The following is a 27,824-nucleotide window of genomic DNA, read 5'->3' on the forward strand; positions in this document are numbered from 1 at the left end:
TTATATGTTGATATAGTCAGAACTTTATTTCAGCGGGTCATGGATTACAAAGTTTGTTTGCTTGGCTGGTTGCTTGTTTGTTTATTTATTTTGAGACAGAGTCTCATCTGTCGCCCAGGCTGAAGTGCAGTGGCGCAATCTTGGCTCACTGCAACCTCCACCTCCCGGGTTCAAGCAATTCTCCTGCCTCAGCCTCCTGAGTAGCTGGGATTACAGGCGCATGCCATGACGACTGCCTAATTTTTGCATTTTTAGCGCAGACAGGGTTTCGCCATGTTGGTCAGGCTGGTCTTGAACTACTGGCCTCAAGTGATCCACCCACCTCAGCATCCCGAAATGCTGGGATTATAGGCATGAGCTGTAAGACCCAGCTGATGGATTATAAAATTAAAATTAAAAAAAAAAGTTTTGGCCGGGCGCGGTGGCTCACGCCTGTAATCCCAGCACTTTGGGAGGCCGAGGCGGGCGGATCACAAGGTCAGGAGATCGAGACCACGGTGAAACCCCGTCTCTACTAAAAATACAAAAAAAAAAAAAAATTAGCCGGGCGCGGTTGTGGGCGCCTGTAGTCCCAGCTACTCGGGAGGCTGAGGCAGGAGAATGGCGTGAACCCGGGAGGCGGAGCTTGCAGTGAGCCGAGATCGCGCCACTGCACTCCAGCCTGGGCGACAGAGCAAGACTCCGTCTCAAAAAAAAAAAAAAAAAAAAAAAAAAAAGTTTTACCAAGTGGCTTGTTGCTCACCATTTTGGAAAATGTCATCAACAATAAGCCCTTACCATGCTTCAGGAACCAAGAGAACACACCTGTTGCAGTTGCAGCTTTTACATTTATAGTTACGGTTTATGGGTGCAAGCAAATAACTACTTCCTTGTGTTTTCCACTGTAGACATGTTTTAGCTGTTATCTTTTGAAATATATATTATTTTGCTATTATAAAATTTGTTTCTTGGTTGGGCACAGTGGCTCACACCTGTAATCTCAGCACTTTAGGAGGCCAAGGTGAGAGGACTGCTAAGGCCAGGTGTTTGAGACCAGCCTGGGCTACGTAGTATAGTTGCTGTCTCTACAAAAATAGAAAAAGGTAAAATTTGTTTCTCCTCTACATTACAGATTATAGCTGAGCTAGTGTCTTATTTTTCTTGTAAATGGTTTATATTTTCCCTGATTTTCATTGCAGTTAAAACAAAGAGAATTATTCAGCATCCATAAAGTGATGTCGGCACTAATGAAATTGAGAACCACTAACATAATAAATAAACCACTCCAAGATTTCCCGTTTTCCTGTTTGCTTTCCAGGCTGCTGTTGACCATGTGCCCACACCAAACACAACCTCATTCCCATTTTCAAGGATCCTAAGCTTTTTTAAGATCTTAAGCTGTGTTATAGGGACCAGCATGGTATGAATGATAACACATAAAACGTGTAAGGCCCTTAAGAATTGAAATTGTCTCACATGTCATCTCGTTTGATGCTCACGAAAGTCCTATAGTCTTTCTGGTCGGGCGCGGTGGCTCACGCCTGTAATCCCAGCACTTTGGGAGGCCGAGGCAGGCGGAGCACGAGGTCAGGAGATTGAGACCATCCTGGCGCGGTGGCGGGCGCCTGTAGTCCCAGCTACTCAGGAGGCTGAGGCAGGAGAATGGCGGGAACCTGGGAGGCGGAGCTTGCAGTGAGCCGAGATCAAGCCACTGCACTCTAGCCTGGGCCACAGAGGGAGGCTCTGTCTCAAGAAACAAAAACAAAACAAAACAAAAAAAAAACCCACAATTAAATCTTTCTAACTTTTCTTTTTACCAACTTAGTGGATTATAGTAAAAACGAAAACAAACAAACAAAGAAACCACTTTGCTTATTAAATGACTGAGCTGCTTCCATATCTTCTCTTAGGAGCTTTCAGAGATCCCACAGATTAAGCCACCAAGATTCTCAACTAGATAAAACCTTAGAACTTTCTACTTTAAGGTTTACTTTAGCCTCCTAACGTAGACATGAGAAAACCGAGATCCAAGAAGTTAAGCGACTGGCCATGGTCCTGAGAAATTATATTTCGAAGCAGGGGTGTAGGGATATATGAGATGGTCTGTTCTACTACACTCGGTTTTCTCATTGCAAATTTTAGATAAAAAGTCTGATGTTCCCAGAGACAAAACCTGACGCTGCGGGATGGAGCGGCGAGTACCGCCCCGCGTGCCTCAAGCCCCACCCCCAGGGCTGTCCGCGGCAGTGCCTGAGTGACGACCAGCACCGGGGACCTCGAGGGGTCCTTCGCGTGGGCTCCCGACGTACTGCCTGAGCGGGTGCGCGGGCGGCTTCCGGTGTGGGTGACGAGTGGTGGCCGAAGCGGGGCTACAGCAAGGGACGCTCAGGCGGGGACCATGGCGGACGGCGGCTCGGAGCGGGCTGACGGGCGCATCGTCAAGATGGAGGTGGACTACAGCGCCACGGTGGATCAGCGCCTACCCGAGTGTGCGAAGCTAGCCAAGGTGAGGAGAGGCCGGCTGGCTGTTGGCGGGCGCCAAGGGCTGAGTCACGGCGCGGAGCCTGCTTAGGCCTCAGGGGGCCTACGGGCTGGAGCGTGCATCCCCCCATTGCCTGCCCAGCCCTGGTTGGGCCTGCACGAGTGGGAGACCCCAGGTCGGCCCGGCCAGGGCTGCGGAGTACGCCAGTGCCTATAGCTTCCCAGACCCTCCCCAAAACAGATGATCACTTCCTTCCGTGGGACTTAGGGCTCCGTTTTACTTTTTGCCCTTTCTTGGATGCTGCTTAAGTAACGTTTATCTTAGTGGTTTCCCAGGGGGTGAGGCTGCTTCAGTATTCAGGCTGGATCAGAGAGTTTCGTTCTGTTGCTGTTGCCCAATCCATTTATGTCGTTAAATCGTTTATGGATCATGGCTTATGTGCCTGGTCTTTGGCCAGGAGAAGGGGTAGGAAAGTGATAGTACACAGATGACTAACAGTACCCTGTTCTTTAGGAGTTGATGTACGTAATGAATTAGTCAAGTCATGCATGGTGGTGAGGGCCATACAAGGGGAGAGTGTTAACTGGAACACCGAGAAGGAAGCTATGCATTCTTAATGGTGCCATAAGGGAAGGTTTTACAGGAAGGCTGACGTTTGTATTGGGTCTTGAAGAATTAGTAAGATTGGGTGGAGTGGAGTCATTACTGGAGACGGAACTACAAAAGTAAAGACGAGTAGGTACTATAAGAGTTCAACGGGCTTTCCAAAAAACAAGGATGGAGAAAGGTGATAAAGTTGGTACGTATGTATATCTTAGGTTCAGTATGCTTGCTGAGGGGGAGCCATAAATTTATTAAGAGCTTTCTAGCAGCTAGCATCAACAAACATCAGTTACATAAGGGTGGGAAACTCAGCCGCCTCCAATGTCACACAGATAACAATAGCTGATATTTGTTGTGTAGTTTCTGCAGTGTCAGGCTCCGTGCTTACATACACTAAGCCATTTGATCCTCACCTCAGCCCTATGCAATGGCTATTGCTATAATCCTTATTTTACAGGTAAGAAAACTTGGGTTAGAAAAAGTTGAATCACAGGCGCCAAGATCATACGGCTAGTAAAGTGGTGAAGCCAAGAAGCAAACCCAGGCAGACCGATTCTAGGTTCGGAGCTGGTGCCGTCACACACCATGCTGCCCTGCCTAGAAGCCTATTGTAATGAAAACCTGAACTTTTTTTCTTTTTTTTTTTTTTTTTTTTGAGACGGAGTTTCACTCTTGTCACCCAGGCTGGAGTGCAGCGGCGCGATCTCGGCTGACTGCAACCCCCGCCTCCCGGGTTCAAGCGATTCTCCTGCCTCAGCCTCCCGAGTAGCTGGGACTACAAGTGCCACCACGCCCGGCTAATTTTTGTATTTTTAGTAGACACGGGGTTTCACTATGTTGACCAGGCTGGTCGCGAACTCCTGACCTAAAGTGATCCACCCACCTCGGCCTCCCAAAGTGCTGGGATTACACGTGTGAGCTACTGCGGCTGGCCAAAAACCTGAACTTCCGAGCACCTGCCCAGGAAAAGGAGGCAGCAGATCTTCACCTTCAGATAATATTTGCCAACTGGGGATGAAGGCCGAGCCTTGTCGATGCTGCTAATTTGAGGGAGAAACCAGGAAGATGGATGTCTCTGTGAAATACCTTAATATTTAGAAATTGGATAATAATCTGTCATCTTAAAATACTGTTTGAGCCAATACAATGTAACTAGAACAAAATATGCAGGCCAAAGTCAGCCCCTGAACCTCCACTTTGGAATTAATAGAATGATAGTGTCCATAAGGAAGAAACAAGTCATTTGCTTTAGAAAAGCACAACCAGATCTTTTATGAATTTCTGTTAATACCAGTCTACTGTGTGCAAGACCTAGTCAATGTTAGATACTATGAGAAGTACAGAGATTATCAGACAAGGCTCTTGCCCTTAAATAGCTTAGAGATCAGTAAGAAAAAAGGCTTCACTGCTACAATTATTCTGGTGATCTTATGTAGCATTTATTCCTAAATAATTGTTGTCATGTTCCAGACTGTTGAAAAACTTGCAAACTCCAATACCAGATGCTTTTTTAGGTGTCCAGTGGGTAACAGAAGTGTTTTTAAAAAAGAATGTTGGGACCTGTTAAGATAGGTACATTTGAATTTTGATTTTTTTTTTTTTAAGCCAATGTGCCAGCTGAATAAAACAAGGTATATGTTGTGGGAGGGTATACTTTTTTTGTTTTTTTTGATACCGAGCCAGTTTCAACTTTAAATTAGATGGTTACCCTACACTCCTGGTTAATTTTTTTAAACGTATTTTTCCGTTTCGCTTTTTTTTTAAATTTTTATTTTTTTTGGTTTTGAGACAGAGTTTCACTCTTGTTGCCCAGGCTGGAGTGCAGTGGCACGATCTTGGCTCACTGCAACCTCCACCTCCCGGTTTCAATTGATTCTTGTGCTTCAGCTTCCCGAGTATCTGGGATTACCGGCATGTGCCACCACATCCAGCTTATTTTGTGTTTTTAGTAGAGGCGGGGTTTCACCATGTTGGTCAGGATGGTCTCAAACTCCTGACCTCAAGTAATCCACCCGCCTCTGCCTCCCAAAGTGCTGGGATTACAGGCGTGAGCCACCGTGCCCAGTTGCTTTTTATTTTCCATTTCATATTATTTTCTGACCATTCTGCCAAACATTAAAAAAATAATAACAACATTGTATTTCTACATTGGAATGTATGGAACAGTTAGTATACATTCTTTTGATTTTATTTTGAGTCCATCAATAAAACTATGAAGAACTTCTTGTTATTTTCACTTGTGAGAAAATTTAAGCTTCAGGCAGCTTAAGTGGTTTATTCGAGGCAGATCAAACTCACATCTCCTGGTTAAAAAAAATGGTGTTCTTTTTGCTATTGCCTCTTTAAGAGATTATCAATTCTGTCCTTAATTTCCTTAAGACATTTTTTATTTTAAATGTGAAAAACATTTGGAGATAAAAACTGTGTATATAGCACTTTGAGAGGCCAAGGTGGAAAGATCACTTGAGGCCAGCAGTTTGAGGCCAGCCTAACAAGACGCTGTCTCCACAAAAATTGAAAAATTAGCCAGATGTGGTGGTACGCACCTGTTGTCCCAGCTACTCTGGAGGCTGAAGCAGGAGGATCGCTTGAGCCCAGTAGTTCAAGGTTGCTGTGAGCTGTGATCACATCACTGCACGGAACCCTGGGCAACAGAGTGAGACCTTATCTCTTAAAAAAAAAAAAAAAAAGTTGTGTATACAGACTTAATAATGTATTAGTTGGGAAACCATATATAGCAGAAGCCTTAGAAAGGCAGACAAATTCTAGAGTTGGGTTGTAAAATTGCCAAACGTAGATCATTTAAATCTCTTGTAGTTGTAACCTAGTTCTATGTCTATCCTAACACCCATGTTGCAAATGATAACTAATAACTAATATTTATTGCTGTATACATTTTATTAAGATGTCAGCTGCTGTGATTATGGTGTGTACATACTATGTTCCAGGCGTACCTTCATAGGTATTGACTTAATTCTTACACCAACCCTGTGGATTGCTACAAGTATTGTGTCCACTTCACTGAAGAGAAAATTGAGAGTCAGAGAGCTTGTGTTTTACCCAAGGCAATATGGCAGTACAGCTGGGAATTTAGACCCAAGCAGTCTGGCTGCAGAGCCCGTTTGTTTGTTTGTTTGTTTGTTTGTTTGTTTGTTTGTTTTTGAGACAGAGTCTCACTCTGTTGCCCAGGCTGGAGTACAGTGGCGCAATCTTGGCTCACTGCAGCCTTCGTCTTCTGAGTTCAAGGAATTCTCCTGCCTCAGCCTCCTGAGTAGCTGGGACTATAGGCGCGCGCCACCATGCCTGGCTAATTTTTTGTATTTTTAGCACAGACGAGGTTTCACCATACTAGCTAGGCTGGTCTCGAACTCCTGACGTTGTGATCCACCCACCTCAGCCTCCCAAAGTGCTGGGATTACAGGTGTGAGCCACCGCACCCAACCAGAGCCTGTATTTTTAACCATTCTACCGTCTCTGTGATTTGTGTGTAAGCACCCTGTGTCAGGTTGATGGGGTGTTAGTAAAAGTGATACTAGTTCTTGATGATGGTTATCTCTTCGCCTTGTATTCAGGAGTTAAAAATTAATCTAAAGAGGGCCTTTTCTGAGCTGTAAAGATACGGTATTTAGCAGTTCGTAATATACTGAGGGTTTCTCGTCCTCTCTTTTTGATTATGTTGTATTTGGCACATGGTTATTTGGGGACTACTTACATTCTTAAATTGAATGTATCCTTTGATTCTCCTTCCTCTTAACCCATTTATGCTGGAGGTTGCAAAATGTTTTTTGTGAAAAATCAGATCTTGGCAATGACCTTGAGCAGTAGGCTATAAATAACTCCCACAAACTTAGCGTTCCAATAATGGAACATTAGAGATAATGTTAATGTCTTTTCCTTCCTTCCTTTTTTTTTTTTTTTTTTTTTTTTTTTTTTTTAAAGATATGGGGATCTCAAACTCTTGGGCTTAAGAGATCCTCCTGCTTCAGCTTCCTGAGTAGCTAGTATTACAGGCACACACCACTGTACCTGGCTTAATGTCTTTTCATTTCTTTTGGTCACCTGCAGTCTCTTATGTGCAACGTCAAAAATAAAGAGCAAGTGAAATGTAAAACAGTTTACATTGTTAGCAGCTTAAACAAAAGAGACGCCTTTAAGGAATGGGTCACTTTAAAAGTTAGTCTATGTAGGGGGAGTATTGGACTGGCTTTAAATTTCAACTATTTGTGGTGACTTTTTTGAGACCGAATTTCACTCTGTCACGCAGACTGGAGTGCAGTGGCATGATTTCAGCTCACTGCAACCTCCCGCTCCCGGGTTCAGGCGATTCTCATGCCTCAGCCACCCAAGTAGCTGGGATTACAGGCGCCCACCACCACGCCCGGCTAAATTTTGTATTTTTAGTAGAGATGGGGTTTCACCATGTTGACCAAGCTGGTCTCGAACTCCTGACCTCAAGTGATCCGCCCATCTCAGCATCCCAAAGTGTTGGGATTACAGGTGTGAGCCACCGCGCCTGGCTGTGGTGACTTTTTATCAGCCTTTTTCTTTCTTGTTTAGGTTGTGTAACAAATCATTAAAAGATTGGATTCATTCAGGAATTAAAGGAGGCGCAAACAGAACTTACAGATACTCAACATGTATTGATGTTGAACAAACTCATTAGTCGCTTACATCATTTACAAGGATTATTTTCATGAGAAAAATGAGTCACGGAAGTCACATGTTCTAACAGGTTGGTTTTGGATAGCTCTCTAACCATTTGTTCCTCTGAGTTGAAAGGCAGCATCAAGGAGTTGGAATTTCAGGACTTGAGTGAATAGACAGGAAAAGGAGGAGGATGTTTAGCAATAGGGTAGAACGTGGAAGATTGGGAGAAAAAACGGGGATGATTTGAAAATTGGAAATTGTATTAAATGAAATGATGGTAGTGTCCTTCAAATAGCACTAAATTGTCAACCATATAGTTTGTCACATCCTGCTTATTGTGACAGTAAGAATCAGGAACTGTAAGCCATTAGGATCAACTGAATACAGATCAGGTGAGTGCCAGTCCATTCAACACATATTATGTGGAGGTTGGTGCAAAGAGAAGTGACAAGTAAACAAGCATCCATCCCTAAAGGAACTTGTAGACCACTTAGGAGGTAAGTTACGTGCATCAGTAACTGATACAAGGATGGAAGGATGGACCATAGTATCTGCAGAAGCACTGGCATGTGCTTGGTGTGATGCAGCTCACCGAACTGCAGTGATGAACAGTGTAGACATGGCCCCTGCTCTTACAGAGGTCGCATTCTACTGAGATTGGAAAGACAGTAAACACCAAAATAGAATATAGTTTGGGGTAATTGCAGAGTGGAGACAGTATGGTTGAGTATGAAAGGAAAAGGTGCTGAGTGACTACTGATTTTTAGAGAATGTTATCCAAAAATGCCTTTGTGAGAAAATGACGTTTAATGTTTTGTTGATACTCCAGACTATGGCTTTAGGCCAGTGTGTAATTCTCTCACATGTATCATGCAATTCTTTAATACCCATGCTTCTGAATTAGAATACCATATATTAAACCACACTCCATTGATCACAGTCACGTGACTAATAGTAATTGCAAATGTGATGGGTGACTGTCATTAAACGGTATTTTGCGTTTTAACTATTTTTGCGCTTCTTTTTGTTGCCAGATAGTAACCATAGGGATGACTTTGATCAAAGCAAAAAGTGAGATTTAAACTAATATGGTAGGGGAAGTGCGGCACTGCCGTGGAGAGAGCTTTGGAGCTTGAGGCAGGAGCCCCGGATCTAGTTCTGCTGATACCTTTTGTGGCTCAGCAAGTCATTTTAAGCTGTTTAGTCCTCAGTCTTTTTCATCTCTAAAATGAAGCGATTGAATTAAATAATCCTTAGCAGTCTTTCTAGTTCTAAGATTCTTTCATCTTTTAGGATTTATTAGCCTTCAACTTTGGAGAATTTATAGATTTGTTCGTTTTTTTCCTCTGATGAACATTTAGCCAGTATTTATTATATACATAAATCTAGAGCTTTCAGAGAAAGGAGAACTAGGGCTGTCCAAATGGGAAATGTTGTTAAAATGTGTTAGTAATCACATATTTCAGATTTAATTAAAATAAGTTCAGACAGGGACTATACAGTATATATGCAGTGCTGCATGGAAAATTCATGCATGTTTAAAAGTTATCTTGGAAAAATATGGCAGCAGTATTTTAAAAAGTCAAAAAATTATTTATGCCCATAATTCAGAAGCTATGTAATAAGTTTCTTTCATTAGTAGAAAAGGATAGTACTCATGTACCATCCATGAATGTCATTAAGATAAAAAGAGTTTTCATTTTTGGTTAGAAAAACAATTTTTAAATAATACTCTTCTCATTTCAATTTATTGTCAGAGGTGTTTACATGATAGTTATTAATATTAGTGTGTTAAATAAATGCGTTTTAAAAATTTTTTATTTAAAGACCAGGTCTCACTCTGTCACCCAGGCTGGAGTGCAGTGGCGCATTCCTAGCTCACTACAGCCTCAAACTCTTGTGCTCAAGTGATTCTCCTGCCTCAGCCTCCTGAGTAGCTGAGACCACAGGCACAGGCTACCGTGCCCAGCTAATTTTTAAATTTTTTGTAGAGACAGAATCTCTATTTTCCTGGCTGGTCTCGAATTCCTGGGCTCAAGTGTCCTCCCACCTCAGCCTCCCAAAGTGCTGAGGTTACAGGGCGTGAGGCACCATGCCTGGCCAATGGGTGCAGTTTTTGTGCTGTATGTTGGTTTTGGTTTTATCAAAATGTGTGGTTCCTAATAGGATAACTTGCTTTAGTCCTGGTGTATTGTCATTTATGTTTTTATTTTTTGAGTTTTATTGTTCCAATCTCTAAATATGTATGCCAGGGAGAACGTTTTATTTTTACATCTGAGATAGAGGTGTGGAGAGGTTAGTGTAAGTTGTCAGAAACTGTATTTCAGTTGGACCAGTATCTGCTCAAGAGCATGACTTTAAGGATAGCATGTGTGGGTGTTCTCAGATGCTTTCATTTCCTTTAAGCATGATTACTAATTTATTTTTAAAGTCACTGAAAAATTAAACCAGAGTTTCCTGTCTTTTAGCACCAAGCACTCTCTTTATTTCTTCTTGGAATTCCATATTTTAAAATATCTGTTAGGGTGACAGTGACTTCATAAAGGAATCATTTTTTCCTACTTTTTCGACAGGTTCTCACTCTGTCACCCATGCTAGAGTGCAGTGGTGCGATCTTGGCTTACTGCAACCTTTGCCTCCCCAGCTCAAGCCAGCCTCCCACTCCAGCCTCCAGAGTAGCTGGGACTACAGGTGTGCACCACAATGCCCAGCTAATTTTTGTATTTTTTTGTAGAGACAGGTTTTGCCATGTTGCCCAACCTGGTCTCAAACTCCTGAGTTCAAGATATCTGCCCCCTTCAGCCTCCTAAAATGCTGGCATTACAGGCATGAGCCACTGCATCTGGCCTCTGTTTTTATTCTTTAAAGACACGTGACTACCACTTAGAGTCTCTGATCAGAACAGGATCCACCAGATGCAGTGGCTCAGGCCTGTAATCCCAGAACTTTGGGAGGCCGAGGTGGGATGATCACTTGAAGTTAGGAGTTCAAGACCAGCCTGGCCAACATGGTGAAACCCCGTCTCTACAGAAAATACAAAAATTATCCAGGTGTAGGCCGGGCGCGGTGGCTCAAGCCTGTAATCCCAGCACTTTGGGAGGCCGAGACGGGCGGATCACGAGGTCAGGAGTTCGAGACCATCCTGGCTAACACGGTGAAACCCCGTCTCTACTAAAAAATACAAAAAACTAGCCGGGCGAGGTGGTGGGCGCCTGTAGTCCCGGCTACTCGGGAGGCTGAGGCAGGAGAATGGCGTAAAAACCCGGGAGGCGGAGCTTGCAGTGAGCTGAGATCCGGCCACTGCACTCCACCCTGGGCGACATAGCGAGACTCCGTCTCAAAAAAAAAAAAAAAAAAAAAAATTATCCAGGTGTGGTGGCGCACTCCTGTAGTCCCACCTGCTGTGGAGGCTGAGGCATGAGAATCGCTGGAACCCGGGAGGTGGAGGTTGTAGTGAGCCGAGATGGTGCCACTGCATTCCAGCCTGGGTGGAAGAGTGAGACTCTGTCTTAAAAAAAGAACAAGATAAACAGGTGTTACCACACTGAGTTGATAAATTAGAATCCAGAACAAAGACTTGGTGTTCTCTCAGATGTTACATGATTGTTATATGTTCACTTTCTCTTAGGCATTTAAAAATATTAAAAATAGCTTGTGGGCTTCAAGTAGGGGACCACTGCCTGCCATCACCCACTAGAGAAGAAAGCACTATCATGAAAAGGAGAGAAGCAAAAGTAGTTATGGGGTGATCATTTTCCTCTAGAAGAGGCCGTTGATTTTTCGTTTTCTGTGTCAAAACCATTTCATTTTAGACTAGTTATTTGGATTTTTTGTGTTTTTTTTATTGTTCATTTTCATCTTTTGTTTTAGGAAGGAAGACTTCAAGAAGTCATTGAAACCCTTCTCTCTCTGGAAAAGCAGACTCGTACTGTGAGTAGTTTACAGGGAAAAGCTCAGTCACCATTAATTTCATTGAACATTGTTCCATTAACTTTCAATGTATTTTTACCCTTACAGGCTTCCGATATGGTATCTACATCCCGTATCTTAGTTGCAGTAGTGAAGATGTGCTATGAGGCTAAAGAATGGGATTTACTTAATGAAAATATTATGCTTTTGTCCAAAAGGCGGAGTCAGTTAAAACAGGTGAGTTCATGATCACGTCTGCCCGAAACACAAAAGCATTTGTATTTCAGACCTTTTCACAAACTCTTCTATAAGTCTGTTTAAAATGTGTTAAGTCAACATTGTAACATCCTAGAGGGTGTTTTAAAATTCGGTCCACATTCTCATAATGATATAACTGTTTTCTGTTTGTTCTTCTAGTCTTTATATGTTTGCATATTTTTTAAAAATTGTGTTAGAGTGTTCATACATCTTTGTTCTATTTTGGTGTTGCTACTTTTATTTTTTTTTTTCCTTATGTATTTACTTATTTTGAGACAGGGTCTCACTCTGTCATCCAGGCTGGAGTGCAGTGGTGTGATTACAGCTGACTGCAGCCTCAACCTCCTGGACTCAAGCAGTCTTCCCACCTCAACCCCCAAGCGGATGGGACTATAAGTGCATGCCACCACACCTGGCCAATTTTTTTATTTTTTGTAGACCTTGCTATATTACCCCAGCTGGTCTCAAACTCCTGGGCTCAAGTGATCCCTCTGTCTTCGCCTCTCAAAGTGCTGGAATTACAGACATGAGCCACTGTGCCTGGCCCCACTTTTATTATTCTAAATGGTTGTATTATAATTTATTAAGTTGATATTCTGATTTATTTAGTCATATCTCTTTTATTAAACACATCTTTTTATGCTGTTTTAAAATGTTTAGTAGTAACTAAATATTTCATTTTCTTATATTATCCCAATATATGATTTTTTGCAAAACAGCTTTTTGAGGTATTACTGACATTCAAAAACTATGCATACTGACAAATAGTTCTCTCCTTGACTAAACTCTCTGAGCCCTCTTCTTGACAAGGCCTTAACCTTGTCCTGTGTAGACTTAAACAAATACTAAGATTGTTTCTAATAATTCAAGGCTGCATTTCCAGGATGACCCAACCCCAGCTTAGAGTGCTTGCCTAAGAAAACTGAAGTCTGCCAAAAGAATGTACTGTTAAATATTTAATCGTGTGTGTGTGTGTGTGTGTGTGTGTGTGTGTGTGTGTGTAGAAATGGGGACTTGGATCTCGCTACATTGCCCAGGCTAGTCTTGAACTCTTGGGCCTAAGTGATCCTCCCACATCGGCCTCCCAAAGTGCTGGGATTACAGGCAGGAGCCACTGCACCCAGCCCTCCAACTTATTTTTGAGGCCAATTTTAGAGAGACTGTTTTGCTCATTTTGTTTAGAGATTATGTAAGTTCTCTTTTAGTGTTTTGGTGAAGTTGGATTTTCTTTACTGTTTCCTTATTCTTCTTGAGATATATTTAAATGTTCCCCTGTACAAGTAGATCTCATTTTTTACATTTTTATCTCAACTTTTAAATACTGTTTCCTTAGTAGTTTCTGGGTTTTAATTTCTTGCTTTAAATAATAAAGACAATGACATTATAAAAGAGGATGTAATGGAACCAAAAATAAATACGTAGTGTTATTGTCCAAATTCCTTATTTTGTTAATTAGACTGCTTCTAGGGTAAGGATAGTGTTAAAGTGGGTTAAATTTTTTTTTGCAAAAGTCAGAATTACTATAATTGATTTTGGTTTATTTTTCTTTAGGTAAGTTTACATGCATATAAAAGAGAGTGTTGGCTCAGTGCGGTGGATCACACCTGTAATACCAGCACTTTGGGAGGCCAAGGTGGGCAGATTGCTTGAGCCCAGGAGTTCGAGACCAGTCTGGGCAATACTGTGAAATCCTGTCTTTACAAAAATTAGCTGGATGTGGTGGCAGGCGCCTGCAATCCCAGCTACTTGGGAGGCTGTGGCAGGAGACTTGCTTGACCCGGGAGGCAGAGGTTGCAGTGAGCCGAGATTACACCATTGCATTGCAGCCTGGGCAAAAGAACAAGACTCTTGTCTCAAAAAAAAAAAAAAACACCGAAAATATATAAGCCGGTGTTAAGAATTAGCATAGATTTAATTGAGGCAACCTAAAATATGTGAATGTGACATTTATTTATGTATTTATTTATTTATTTGAGACAGAGTCTTGCTCTGTCGCCCAGGCTGGAGTGCAATGGCACGATCTTGGCCTGCTGCAACCTCTGTCCCCTGGGTTTCTGCACTTCTTCTGCCTGGCCAAAAAAAATGTTTTAATAAAAAAAAAAGGCCGGGCGCGGTGGCTCAAGCCTGTAATCCCAGCACTTTGGGAGGCCGAGACGGGTGGATCACGAGGTCAGGAGATCGAGACCATCCTGGCTAACATGGTGAAACCCCGTCTCTACTAAAAAAAAATATATAAAAAAACTAGCCGGGCGAGGTGGCGGACGCCTGTAGTCCCAGCTACTCGGGAAGCTGAGGCAGGAGAATGGCGTGAACCCGGGAGGCGAAGCTTGCAGTGAGCTGAGATCCGGCCACTGCACTCCAGCCTGGGCGACAGAGTGAGACTCCGTCTCAAAAAAAAAAAAAAAAAAAAAGATGGAGCCGGGCGTGGTGGGCTCATGCCTGTAATCCCAGCACTTTGGGAGGCCGAGGTGGGCGGATCACCTGAGGTCAGGAGTTTGAGACCAACCTGACCCACATGGAGAAATCCCATCTCTACTAAAAACACAAAATTAGCCAGGTGTGGTGGCGCATGCCTGTGATCCCAGCTACTTGGGAAGACTGAGGCAGGAGAATCTCTTGAACCTGGGAGGTGGAGGTTGCGGTGAGCCGAGATCACGCCATTGCACTCCAGCCTGAGCAACAAGAGCAAAACTCTGTCTCAAAGAAAAAAAAAAAAGGCGGAAATAACAGACGCTGAGGACTCCAAAAGCATGGAGGATGAAAGGAGTTGAGGGTTACCTGTTGTATCCAAAATTACCTATTGGGTGCAGTGTTCACTGTTGGGGTGATAGGTTCACTAGAGGCCCATACCTCACCACTGTACAATATATTCATGAAACAAACTTCCACATGTACCCCCGAACCTAAAAGAAAATAAAATCACCTCCACAACGAAAATATTTAGCCTGAACTGCTTAAACATGAAATGTTTTTCGTGGAAATCTTTCTAAGATATTCTATTCACTTTGCTGCTGCCTTAACCAAAATATACTTAATGTAATTTAACATTCTCTTGATGACTCATGCTCATTATTATTACTGTTTTTTGTTTTTTTGTTGTTGTTTGTTTGTTTGTTTGAGATGGAGCCTTGCTTTGTTGCCCAGGCTGTAGTGCAGTGGCGCGATCTGGGCTCCACTGCAAGCTCTGCCTTCCGGGTTCATGCCATTCTCCTGCCTCAGCCTCCCGAATAGCTGGGACTACAGGTGCCCACCACCATGCCCAGCTAGTTTTTGTGTGTGTGTGTTTTTTAGTAGAGATGGGGTTTCACCGTGTTAGCCAGGGTGGTCTTGATCTCTTGATCTCGTGATCCGCCTGCCTCGGCCTCCCTGAGTGCTGGGATTACAGGCGTGAGCCACCACGCCCGGCCCAGGGTCTTAATTATTAATGATTATGATATATTGTTTAAAATCTAGAGATCAGGCATTGGCAAATGATGGGACAGAAACCAAATCCCACCCACCTCCTATTTTTATAAATAAAGTCATTGGAACACAGCCATACCCATTTGTTTTTAAGGAGGCAGAGTTGAATAGTTGCCACAGAGACTATGTGGCCCGCAAAGTCCACAATAATTACTTTATGAACATTTGCAAAAATTTACAGAAAATGTTTGCTGATTTGTGACCTAGATCATAGAATTGTTAGTGTTGAAAGGAATGTATTCCAGCCCCTTGATAATAACCTATGAGGAAACTAAAGGCGAGAGGGTCTCTGGCTCACAGTGTCATAATGAGGTAAATTTGGGTGACTGTGGCTCTTCCTCCCACCCAGGTGGTAGAACTGTTTCACCTTTTGCCTCTGCCACTGCCTTTTTCCTCCTCAGTCACAGTATCTGCAGGTCATGGCTTCAAGCTGCCATGGACCTCTGCTTTCTCTTCCCTTCGTGAGATGCCATTTCTTCCATGCTTTCCTGCTTGCCTGCATCTCTGCATCTGAGGTTTTCCTGACCTTTACTGACTTGTTACGGAGTAGGTACTTTTTAGGTATCAGTGAGTTTTGATGTGATGTTCTGTATGACGTTTCCTTGTCTAGAGTTGCTTGGGAAGACCAAGTTCGATCGTTGCTCTTCTGTCAATAAAATACATTTTTTTTCCTCTGTGAGGAATGTATTTTACTTATGAATGGTTTTTAATATTTTAGGCTGTTGCCAAAATGGTTCAACAGTGCTGTACGTATGTTGAGGAAATCACAGACCTTCCTATCAAACTTCGATTAATTGATACTCTACGAATGGTTACTGAAGGCAAGGTAAATTTTCTGTTGACATAACTCACAATGATATGTACTGTTTTTTCTGTATTCAGAGATACTTAATGTATGTAGATATTTTGTATAAGTATTTATTTGTGTTTATTTTTTAAAGAAATACACAAAATGTCATCACTGTAATTCAACCAGTAATGTCTTTGTACATCCCTTTCTGCAAATGAATCTATTTAAATAGTGACAGCCATGGTATATCTAGATTTTTCTGGGAATTGGGTATCTTATCATAGATACATATGTAACTTTAAAAAAAAAAAAGAATAAAAATTCTACAGGGTCAGGGTGTGGGAGAAGAGCATTTTAGACATAGAGGAAATAATATTCAGAGATACCAAAGTAAGAAATGTATGATAGATATAGGAAGCTGTAATTAGTTTGCTATTATTGGAAATACGGTAAGCAAGCCTAAGCATGAAAATTCATTCCCTAGGTGCTTTAGTTTATACTGTAGTCATATTTTTAGTGTTTAATTTGTTGGAAATTATAAATCTACTAACATTACTTATAGCTACAAAAATGTTAACAACTTTAATACCTAGCAAAATTAGGTATTTTTAAATAAGATAGTCTTGTATTTAAACATAAATCAGAATTAGGGTATTAATTGTAGATATTGGACTACATATAACACACTTTTCAAATAATCACAAGGCTTTTGCATCTTCTGTGCTATTTATGTAGCTTGTGGTCCTATTATTTGTTAAACATAGTAATTTCATATTTAGGTTCTGAAAGCAGAGTTGCAAAATATGGATAAAGTTTTATTTTCTTAAGAATTACAGATATATTTGTGAAATATAAAATGTTCCACAACTGTGTTTGTACATGGTAGATAAAGTGCACAATAGCTGTAAAATAAATATAGTTGGGTTAAAGAATAATTCAGTTCTGGCCAGGCACGGTGGCTCATGCCTGTAATCCCAGCACTTTGGGAGGCCTAGGTGGGTGGATCACCTGAGGTCGGGAGTTCGAGACCAGCCTTACCAACGTGGAGAAACCCCGTCTCTACTAAAAATACAAAATTAGCTGAGCGTGGTGGCGCATGCCTGTAATCCCAGCTACTCGGGAGGCTGAGGCAGGAGAATTGCTTGAACCCAGGAGGTAGAGGTTGTGGTGAGCCGAGATCATGCCACTGCACTGTGGCCTGGGCAACAAGAGTGAAACTCCATCTCAAAAAAAAAAAAAAAAGTTCAGTTCTACCTTTTATTTTATTTTTTTGAGACAGTGTCTCACTCTGTTGCTGAGGCTAGAGTGCAGTGGCCTGATCATGGCCCACTGCAGCCTTGAGCTCCGGGGCTCAAGTGATCCTCCTGTGTCACCCTCCCAAGTAGCTGGGACTAAAGGTGCATGCCACCACATTCAGCTAATGTTTTGATTTTTTGTAGAGACAGGCTCAACATGTTTCCCAGGCTGGTCTCAGACTCCTGGCCTCAAGTGATCCTCTTGCTTCAGCCTTCCAAAATGTTGGGATTGCAGGTGTGAACCACCGTACCCAGCCTACTTTTTCAATTTTAACACGTTTCCACGGAATTTTGATTGTGTAAATTTCTCATTTGTAGATTTATGTTGAAATTGAGCGTGCTCGACTGACTAAAACATTAGCAACTATAAAAGAACAAAATGGTGATGTGAAAGAGGCAGCCTCCATTCTACAGGAGTTACAGGTAAGGTACTGCATTTTAGAGTTGGTAAAACTTTGTTTAGTCAGCAGTATTTTCTAATGGAAATATAGGTTGAATATCCCTTATCCAAGATGTTTGGGACCAATAATTGTTTTGAATTTTGATGGAAAGCCTGTGAATGGCATCTTTTTTCATGTTTAAAATTGTCGTTTCCTCATTAGCCATTAAGAAAACCACAATGAGGTACCACTACATACCTATTAAAATGCCTACAATTTAAACAATAAAATCCTCAGTGCTAGTGGGGGTGCAAAGCAGCTGGAGCTCCTTACCTTACTGGTGAGAATGCAAGGTGGTGCAGCCACTCTGGAAAACAGGTTGGCAGTTTCTTATAAAGTTACACATATGCTTACCATATGACCCAGCAATCCCACTCTTGAGTATTTACCCATGGGATATGAAAACTTATGTTTACATAAAACCAGTCCACACAACCTGTTCAGAATAGCTTTATTTGTGATAATAAAAAGATAAAATCAGATATACTTCAACAGGTGAATAAATAAACTGTGGTATGTCCATACAATGGAATACTACTAAGCAATAAAAAGAAATGAACTATTTTTTTTTTTTTTTTTTTTTTTTTTTTTTTTTTTTTTTTTTGAGACGGAGTCTCGCTCTGTCACCCAGGCTGGAGTGCAGTGGCCGGATCTCAGCTCACTGCAAGCTCCGCCTCCTGGGTTTACGCCATTCTCCTGCCTCAGCCTCCCGAGTAGCTGGGACTATAGGCGCCCGCCACCTCGCCCGGCTAGTTTTTTTGTATTTTTTAGTAGAGACAGGGTTTCACCGTATTAGCCAGGATGGTCTCGATCTCCTGACCTCGTGATCCGCCCGTCTCGGCCTCCCAAAGTGCTGGGATTACAGGCTTGAGCCACCGCGCCCGGCCAGAAATGAACTATTGATGTATAACTTGAATGAATCTTACAATTTAGGCCATTATACAGAGTGAATAAAGACAGCCTCAAAGCATTACATACTATATTTGACATTCTTGAAAAGACAGATTTGTAGTGATGAAGTACAGATCATTGGATGTCTTGGGAGGGCTTATGAGTGGGGGAAGTGTGTGATTATAAAGGGGCAATATGAGGAAGATTTTTTGAGTTCTGTATCTTCATTGTGATGGTGGTTGCACAAATCACTACATGTGTTAAAATTCATAGAATTTTATACCAGAAGGGGGAAAGTCCATTATAAATTATAATTTTCTAGAGTTAAATAGCTTTTAATATAATTGTCAACACTCTGCCTATATACATGAAGGTTCTTATTATTTAACAAGGATGAATATTTTAGTATCTTTAATTTTGTTGCAGTTCACAAAATTGCAAAGTGTTATAAACTTATTTCGGGAATTACTGTGCTAGGTGGAAACCTACGGGTCAATGGAAAAGAAAGAGAGAGTGGAATTTATTTTGGAGCAAATGAGGCTCTGCCTAGCTGTGAAGGATTACATTCGAACACAAATCATCAGCAAGAAAATTAACACCAAATTTTTCCAGGAAGAAAATACTGAGGTGAGCATATCTCTGACCACATGTTTAAAGGTATGAATAAAACCCATAAATCCCAATTTGTTTTGCCAACTTTTTTGCAGAAATTAAAGTTGAAGTACTATAATTTAATGATTCAGCTGGATCAACATGAGGGATCCTATTTGTCTATTTGTAAGCACTACAGAGCAATATATGATACTCCCTGTATACAGGCAGAAAGTGAAAAATGGCAGCAGGTAAGAGTTTATTTGTGTAATTGACATGGCTTATTCAGAAGAGTAATTTGCATTTTTTTATTTTCAAATCTTTTTAACTGCAATCATTACATGCAGTTGTATGGTGTTGCTTTCTATTCAGTGTTGTTCAGTATATTACTGATTCAGTCTAATTGCAGCCATAGTTTATGTCTCACTTTTGGAGAAATATAGGCTTCCTGTTTAAAATATGTACAGTGGGTCATATCCTAATAAAGGTTGCAGATAAAGACCCGACATTACTTTGGAAAATTATTTTACAAAACTATTTTAAAGGGCTTATATATATATTCCACATTTATACTGCTAACTTGTTATAAGAACTTTTTCTTTATACATTTGTCAAAAATGAATGTCAAGAAAAATGTCAGCTGAGGTAGTAAGTCAGATTAGCAATGATTTATTATATTAGTTTGTGAAAACTAAATGCTGTAGAAAGACACTATGAAAAGGCAGCCTGGAAATATTTTTCCCCTTAAGACTTTTTTTTTGTTCGTTTGTCTTTTGTTTGTTTTTGAGACAGAGTCTTGCTGTTTCCCAGGCTGGAGTGCAGTGGCGCAGTCTCGGCTCACTGCAACCTCTGCCTCATGGATTCAAGTGACTCTCCTGCCTCAGTCTCCTGAGTGGCTGGGACTACAGGCACGAGCCACCACGCCCAGCTAATTTTTTTTATTTTTGTATTTTTAGTAGAGATGGGGTTTCACCATGTTAGCCAGGATCGTCTCGATCTCCTGACCTCAGGTGATCCGCCCACCTTGGCCTCCCAAAGTGCTAGGATTACAGATGTGAGCCACTGCACCCAGCTATGACTTTAAAATTTAAAATGGATATGATTGTTCAGTTTTCGTCAAAATTTCTGTTATGTCTAGTCTTGCATATAACTTTTGTTGTACAACTCTTTTAGGCTCTGAAGAGTGTTGTACTCTATGTTATCCTGGCTCCTTTTGACAACGAACAGTCAGATTTGGTTCACCGAATAAGTGGTGACAAGAAGTTAGAAGAAATTCCCAAATACAAGTAAGTACTTTTGAAATTATCATGATATATCTCAGTAGAAACACTATGTTAAAAAAAAATTGGCTAACCTAAGTGTATACTTCTGTGTATACTTCTTTTTCTGAGATGGAGTTTTACTCTTGTTGCCCACGCTGGAGTGTAATGGCGCAATCTCAGCTCATTGCAACTTCTGCCTCCTGGGTTCAAGCGACTCTCCTGCCTCAACCTCCCGAGTAGCTGGGATTACAGGCACCCGCTACCATGCCTAGCTAATTTTTGTATTTTTAGTAGAGACGGGATTTCACCATGTTGGCCAAGCTAGTCTCGAATTCCTGACCTCAGGTGATCCGCCCACCTCGGCCACCCAAAGTGCTGCTGGGATTACAGGCCTGAGCTACCGCGACTGGCCTAAGTGTGTACTTCTTAATTGGTTACTGATAGATTATACTAGAGAATAAAACTAGAGATGATAAAGTGGTGGAATTTTTTTTAGCATTGCATTAACAATAAATGAGATTATAATATACTTTATTCTAAATTGCTTATCAAGTGGAAGTTGCATATCAGGTCTACACTGGCAGCTTTTGATTAATTATTTGACAGAGTTTCATCATTAGTAGTTTAGAGCTTTGTGATTTTCAGAAATGCATACTTCTGAAAATCTATTATATAAAATAGACTTGCTTCATCATAAGCACAACAGATTCTTATTTCTGTTTGTTTCATGAGTACATTTACAGTTATTTCAGAAATTGACAGTGCAGAAAAGAGCAGAGTGTTAAGTGGGAGAATGCTGTATTCTGAGCTACTGTGGGAAAAATGGTAGTAAAGTTGGTAAAATACACAATAACCAAACAGTACTCATTCTACTAAATAAAATTTAACGAAAACAGTTTTTGTTGATTTTTTTGAACTTTGCTATTATATTAGTTAATACTTAATTTTTACAGATTTGGAATATTAAGATGTATACAATTTACAGGGATCTTTTAAAGCTTTTTACCACAATGGAGTTGATGCGTTGGTCCACACTTGTTGAGGACTATGGAATGGAATTAAGAAAAGGTTCCCTTGAGAGTCCTGCAACTGATGTTTTTGGTTCCACGGAGGAAGGCGAAAAAAGGTGGAAAGACTTGAAGAACAGAGTTGTTGAACATGTAAGAATCTGTCATAGAAATGACAATTTTTATTTTAACCTTTAGTGAATTTATTTTTTAGAATTAAATTTTGGCAAATTTGAGCATAAACTATTTTATTTTTCACATTTGATAATCAAATGTTCATTTAGGATGTTATGTCTTTAATTCTTCACTTAGGATGTTTTTTTGTATGCCCACTGTAGTAGTGATAAAAATTTGGTGTTCAGATGTTTACTCTGCATTTCCCAAAGCATATTGGAATGTATCTCACGCATCTTGGGTTTTTTCCCTGTTTTTGGCTTTTCAGAAAAGATAGCTGTATTTTAGCTTGCTTCATTTTGAGAGAACCTCTCAGGAATCCAAAATTTATAGCGTATAAACCAGACAGAATTTCCTAAGAATTGGGGCAGGAGGGTGTTTCTCTCTAATGTTCACTTACTAGTCTTGGAAGCAGGTAACATGTCTTAAACCTGAACTTTGATCTTCTTAGTATCACTGTTGTCATGTTGTATTATGTTACCATTCACTCCTTCACATAACAAACATTTATTGTGAGCCTTCTATGTGCTAGACACTGTACAAAGTACCAGGGCACACAGGAGAATAAGACATTACCCTACCTAGGCCGGGCGTGGTGGCTTATGCCTGTAATCCCAGCACTTTGGGAGGCTGAGGTGGGCGGATCACCTGAGGTCAGGTGTTCAAGACAAGCCTGGCCAACATGGGGAGACCCCATCTCTACTAAAAATACAAAAAATGGCTGGACGTGGTTGCGCACATCTGTAATCCCAGCAACTCAGGAGGCTGAGGCAGGAGAATTGCTTGAACTCAGGAGGCAGAGGTGTCGGTGAGTGGAGATCACACCGGTGCACTCCAGCCTAGGCGACAGAGCAAGACTCCATCTCAAAAAAAAGACATTACCCTACCTTGAATAAGAGCATTAAAAATTATAGGGAAAGATGTACTTATAAATAAAAAGTATCAGATATTGTAGTACAAGTATCTAGAGAGCAGAGTGAGGCTTATGGGAAACTTTTCTACATGGAGGAATGATCAGGTTGGATGAATTGATGATTGAGGTGAGGTTTGTAAGAGGAGTGTGAGGTATCGGGCAGGCAGGAACAAGGGAGGGCAGCCTGCGCACCAGGTCCCTCTGAGAGTGAGTTTGGAGAATGCATTGGAGAGGGAGGAGACTAGAGAAGACTACTAAGGTGAGAGATATATGGACTTTAAATAAGGCAGTAGCCAAGGGATTAAAGAATGCGTGGAATATGATTGTTTTAAGGAAGGAAATCAATAGAATGCAGCCATTGATTAGATTTAAAGCATGAAGGAAAAGGTTAGATTTGAAGGATAAAAGAAAAGCGAGGAGAAGAATGCTTCTCGTGCTTTCTGATGTGTTCGTGTTGCCATCAGCCCTGGTAGAGATAGGAGACGATGTAGCTTCTTCAAAGATTGAGTTCATTTTTCTCCCCACTGTTCCCCCACGTTTTTTTGAGTGCTATTGTTAATAATACTGCCTATAAGAACAGTAAAGGGGAGTCTCTGTGTCTTAACTGCAGCACCATCGCCAGTGAAAATTAGGAAATTTAATTTGAAGCTACTTGTAAGTCATTGGAATAAGGGTAAAGTGATGAGTATTTGAAATGATGTCCAATCTTATTTTTTTGAAAGAGGGAGAGTCAGGCCGGGCGCGGTGACTCACGCCTGTAATCCCAACACCTTGGGAGGCCGAGGTGGGCGGATCACAAGTTCAGGAGATCAAGACCATCCTGACTAACGTGGTGAAACCCCGTCTCTACTAAAAACACAAAAAATTAGCCAGGGGTTGTGGCGAGCGCCTGTAGTCCCAGCTACTCGGGAAGCTGAAGCAGGAGAATGGCATGAACCCAGGAGGTGGAGCTTGCAGTGAGCCGAGATCGCGCCACTGCACCCCAGCCTAGGTGACAGAGTGAGACTCTGTCTCCAAAAAAAAAAAAAAAAAGAGTCAGTCTAGCTCTGTCATCCAGACTGGAGTGCAGTGGCACAGTCATAGCTCGCTGTAACCTTGAACTCTTGTGTTCAAAGGATCCTCCCACCTCAGCTTCCTAGATGGCTAGGACTATAGGCAGGCACCACCATATTCAGCTAATTTTAAAATTTTTTGTGGGGATGGGGCCTTGCTATGTTCCCAGGCAGGTGTTGGTCTCCTGGCCTCAAGCAGTCCTCCTGCCTCAGACTCCCAAAGTGCTGGGATTACAGGTGTGAGTCCCTGCACCTGATTGATCTCCAATCATTTTTTAGATTTTAGCCTTTAAAACATTTGTGTTATAATTAGAAAGCTTAACTTTAGATTCTTGCACTCAGCAAAAATATTTCAGTACAATTATAATTTTTAACCACTAGTTAAGACAGGCATATATTTTGACTATATATTTAAAGAGCTGTGTAGAATATTCATAGTAATTCACAAATAACTACAGGAACCAAAATAAGTATTTAGTTTTGTTACTGAAGATTAGAACTAGCTTTGCTCCAGTTATGGACTACAGAAAAATAAAAGCTCCGAATCTAACATTTTAAGTAAACTTACCTTGGATGTGAAAATAAATGGACTTTGAGACTTGCTGACAAATGTTACGTATGCTCCCTGCTCTCTATCCTTTCCCCAGAATATTAGAATAATGGCCAAGTATTATACTCGGATAACAATGAAAAGGATGGCACAGCTTCTGGATCTGTCTGTTGATGTAAGTAGTAATCAACTTTGAGTTATTTGTAGGCATTCTTTTTGAATATTGACTTGTAAAAATTGAGTAAGAGAATCAAATTTTATGGCCGGGCATGGTGGCTCACGCCTGTAATCCCAGCACTTTGAGAGGCCAAGGCAGGCGGATCACAAGGTCAGGAGATCGAGACCATCATGGCTAACACAGTGAAACCCCGTCTCTACTAAAAATACAAAAAAATTAGCTGGGCGTGGTGGCAGGCACCTGTAGTCCCAGCTACTCAGGAGGCTGAGGCAGGAGAATGGCATGAACCTGGGAGGCGGAGCTTGCAATGAGCCGAGATTGCGCCACTGCACTCCAGCCTGGGCAACAGAGCAAGATTATGTCTCAAAAAAAAAAGAAACCAGAATCAATTTTATGATTTAATTTTATGTTTAGGTAATAGGGTAATAGATAGTTTCCCAAGCGATCTTGAGTACCAAAAACTAACCTAAGTATCAAGTGATCCCAGGTCTTGCTGGAGCAATGTTGTCTTCAGGTCTGTGTTTCATGTTGACAAAATGCATAGCACACAAAGAGGAGTTAACCCAAGTGTGTAGTAATGGCCTGAAAAGCCATTTCTGTCACCAGAAGGAGTTGTGACAGTTTAGGTGATAAGACTCATGGAACATTAGAGTTGGAAGGTTTGCTCCTTGATCAGCTTGTCAGGGAGCTCTTGTCACTTATGAATGAGAGTACCAGAGTCCTTAGAAGTCAAGTGTCTTGTCCGTGGTACGTAGTTGCCAAGTAGCAGAGCGCATATTCTAACCCAGCATTTCTGGAAATGTTCACTGTACCATACTGCCTTTGAGGGGAAACTTTGTAGAAAAGGGAGTAGACCAACTTGCTGTTGGCATGGATACCAGCAGCATTGAGCTTGCAAGGAGGCAGATTCAAACTCACCCCTGATTGAGTCTACTCAGATTCTATTCATTCCCTAGACTATCAGTAAAATAAGTACTTATTACAGGAAGTCAGCAGTTGCTAACTCTTTTTTTTTTTCTTTTTTTGAGGCAGTCTCGCCTTGTCGCCCAGGCAGGAGTACATTTTTTGTGATCTCAACTCACTGCAACCTCCACCTCCAGGGTTCGGGCGGTTCTTCTGCCTCAGCCTCCGGAGTAGTTGGGACTACAGGCACATGCCACCATACCCGGCTAATTGTGGTAGTTTTAATAGAGATGGGGTTTCACCATGTTGCTCAGGCTGGTCTTGAACTCCTGACCTCAAGTGATTCACCCACCTCGGCCTCCCAAAGTGCTGGGATTACAGGTGTGAGCCACCACACCCAGCTGAACAGTTACTATTAAAAATGAATCCCCCTGCATATTCTTGGATGAAGAGTTTAGAAAATGCTTTTCTGAAGTTTTGTTTATTGTCTGTAATTTATCCTGTCTTAATCCAATTCATCTTTCTCTCTTGCAGGAGTCCGAAGCCTTTCTCTCAAATCTAGTAGTTAACAAGACCATCTTTGCTAAAGTAGACAGATTAGCAGGAATTATCAACTTCCAGAGACCTAAGGATCCAAATAATTTATTAAATGACTGGTCTCAGAAACTGAACTCATTAATGTCTCTGGTTAACAAAACTACACATCTCATAGCCAAAGAGGAGATGATACATAATCTACAATAAGGGTCTTAATGCTTTTAGAAAAAAGTTAAAATTGGAAGTCATTAAAAAAAAGAGACTGTTATAATGGTGTATATGTTGGGGTTTTTTTCCTAAGCTTCTTTGTCTTAAATTTTAAAATAGTGAATATGTTTTGAGACTCCCTTTGACCTTTCAGTTCCCCAAGTTCATTGTTAACTTTGCATTTGCAATTGGTGCAAAAATACACATTTCTGTCGTCTGGATACACAAAAAGTTGTGTCATAACTTACCCAGATATGTTTTTCTATCATTTGAAACCTTTTTAGCTACTGTTTGTTTTCATTCAACTAACAAACATATTACAATAATAAAAGCAGTATATACACATTTCCTTTCTACAGTTACCTCTGATTCTAAACATTTTGTGGGGTAGTGATTTGGCAAGTGTTTTTTAAATAAAATAAATTTCATTGTAAAGCTATCAGTCATTTAGTAGAATAGAAAAGCAACAGAGCATACAGGAACATTTGGGATAGAGTTGTGATTTGTGAAGAATTTGTACTTTGATATTGTGGCAGAAAGTCTAAACTGAGTGTGTATGCAACAATCTGGTAAGCTGTAGACTTTTTTTTTTGAGTTGGGCTGGTTCTAGTCACAGTAGCTTGATTGCTTTCAGCCCTCATCCTCTGACTTGATCAGTTGTTCAACAGAATCAACTGACATCATTGACACAGGTTATTGGGTGTTAAGTCCTCTCTATAGGGATAGTGACTACTTTTTTTTCTTTTTTGCTCTTCTTCTCCCCTTTCTTTTTTTTTTTTTTTTTTGAGACGGAGTCTCGCTCTGTAGCCCAGGCTGGAGTGCAGTGGCCGGATCTCAGCTCACTGCAAGCTCCGCCTCCCGGGTTCAGGCCATTCTCCTGCCTCAGCCTCCCGAGTAGCTGGGACTACAGGCGCCCGCCACCTCGCCCGGCTAGTTTTTTTGTATTTTTTAGTAGAGACGGGGTTTCACTGTGTTAGCCAGGATGGTCTCGATCTCCTGACCTCATGATCCACCCGTCTCGGCCTCCCAAAGTGCTGGGATTACAGGCTTGAGCCACCGCGCCCGGCCCTACAGTTTTTGTATTTCTTAGTAGAGACGGGGTTTCACCGCGTTAGCCAGGATGGTCTCGATCTCCTGAACTCGTGATCCACCCGTCTCGGCCTCCCAAAGTGCTGGGATTACAGGCTTGAGCCACCGCGCCCGGCCTTCTCCCCTTTCTTTATATGGGTTTAAATTTAACATAAGGTTGTTTTTATAAGGCTTATTTGTAGCTTTATACTTGTAAGTCTAATTACATCATTATTGTTCCAAATTCATTATCTCTGTAGGAACTTTTAGTTCCATTATACGAACACTGGATAACCTAATTTTTTTATGCTTTAAAAAAAATGGCAAAAAGAAAGACTTCAGGCCACCCTCATAGAGTAAGTGGTATAGTACTGAAATATTTTCACAGAATTAAAAGTAGCTTGCTGTCAAAGAAACATCTGAGATGAATTGGTGTGAACGAATTTTGCAAGTTTTAATTTGATTTATTTCAGAGAAAATAGAAAAATAAAACAATGTTAGAAGGTTATTTAAAATGATGTTTAAATGAAGAAAGTGTGAGGTCTACTTTTAAAAAAAATTCAAATGAAGAGAAAAAGAAAAACAGCATTCTAGAAATGGCATTTCTCCTAATTAATTTTCTGCTT

At 41.2% G+C, this 27,824-nt stretch overlaps 1 protein-coding gene across 1 annotated transcript; it reads left to right on the forward strand.

Moving 5' to 3' along the window:
* Nucleotides 1–2,261: 2,261 nt before the first annotated feature.
* PSMD12 (proteasome 26S subunit, non-ATPase 12) lies at nucleotides 2,262–26,473 on the forward strand. Its single transcript, XM_050762459.1, has 11 exons — nucleotides 2,262–2,485; nucleotides 11,582–11,641; nucleotides 11,729–11,857; nucleotides 16,059–16,166; nucleotides 17,744–17,848; nucleotides 19,234–19,383; nucleotides 19,464–19,598; nucleotides 20,521–20,633; nucleotides 21,595–21,769; nucleotides 24,403–24,480; nucleotides 25,921–26,473. Exons 1-11 carry the CDS (start codon nucleotides 2,378–2,380, stop codon nucleotides 26,128–26,130), a joined length of 1,371 nt encoding a protein of 456 aa, XP_050618416.1. The 5' UTR covers nucleotides 2,262–2,377; the 3' UTR covers nucleotides 26,131–26,473.
* The last annotated feature ends 1,351 nt before the right edge of the window (nucleotides 26,474–27,824 follow it).

This window comes from Macaca thibetana, chromosome 16, assembly GCF_024542745.1.
Source record: "Macaca thibetana thibetana isolate TM-01 chromosome 16, ASM2454274v1, whole genome shotgun sequence".
In the NCBI taxonomy this organism is placed as follows: Eukaryota; Metazoa; Chordata; class Mammalia; order Primates; family Cercopithecidae; genus Macaca; species Macaca thibetana.

What these genes read in the sequence shown, in the direction of transcription:
- PSMD12 (XM_050762459.1), top strand. Translation starts at nt 2,378, where the DNA reads ATGGCGGACGGCGGCTCGGAGCGGGCTGACGGGCGCATCGTCAAGATG. An exon ending in GAATGGTTACTGAAGGCAAG is followed by an intron (nt 16,167 to 17,743) that starts GTAAATTTTCTG and finishes TCTCATTTGTAG; the next exon opens with ATTTATGTTGAAATTGAGCG. An exon ending in CCATTCTACAGGAGTTACAG is followed by an intron (nt 17,849 to 19,233) that starts GTAAGGTACTGC and finishes TTACTGTGCTAG; the next exon opens with GTGGAAACCTACGGGTCAAT.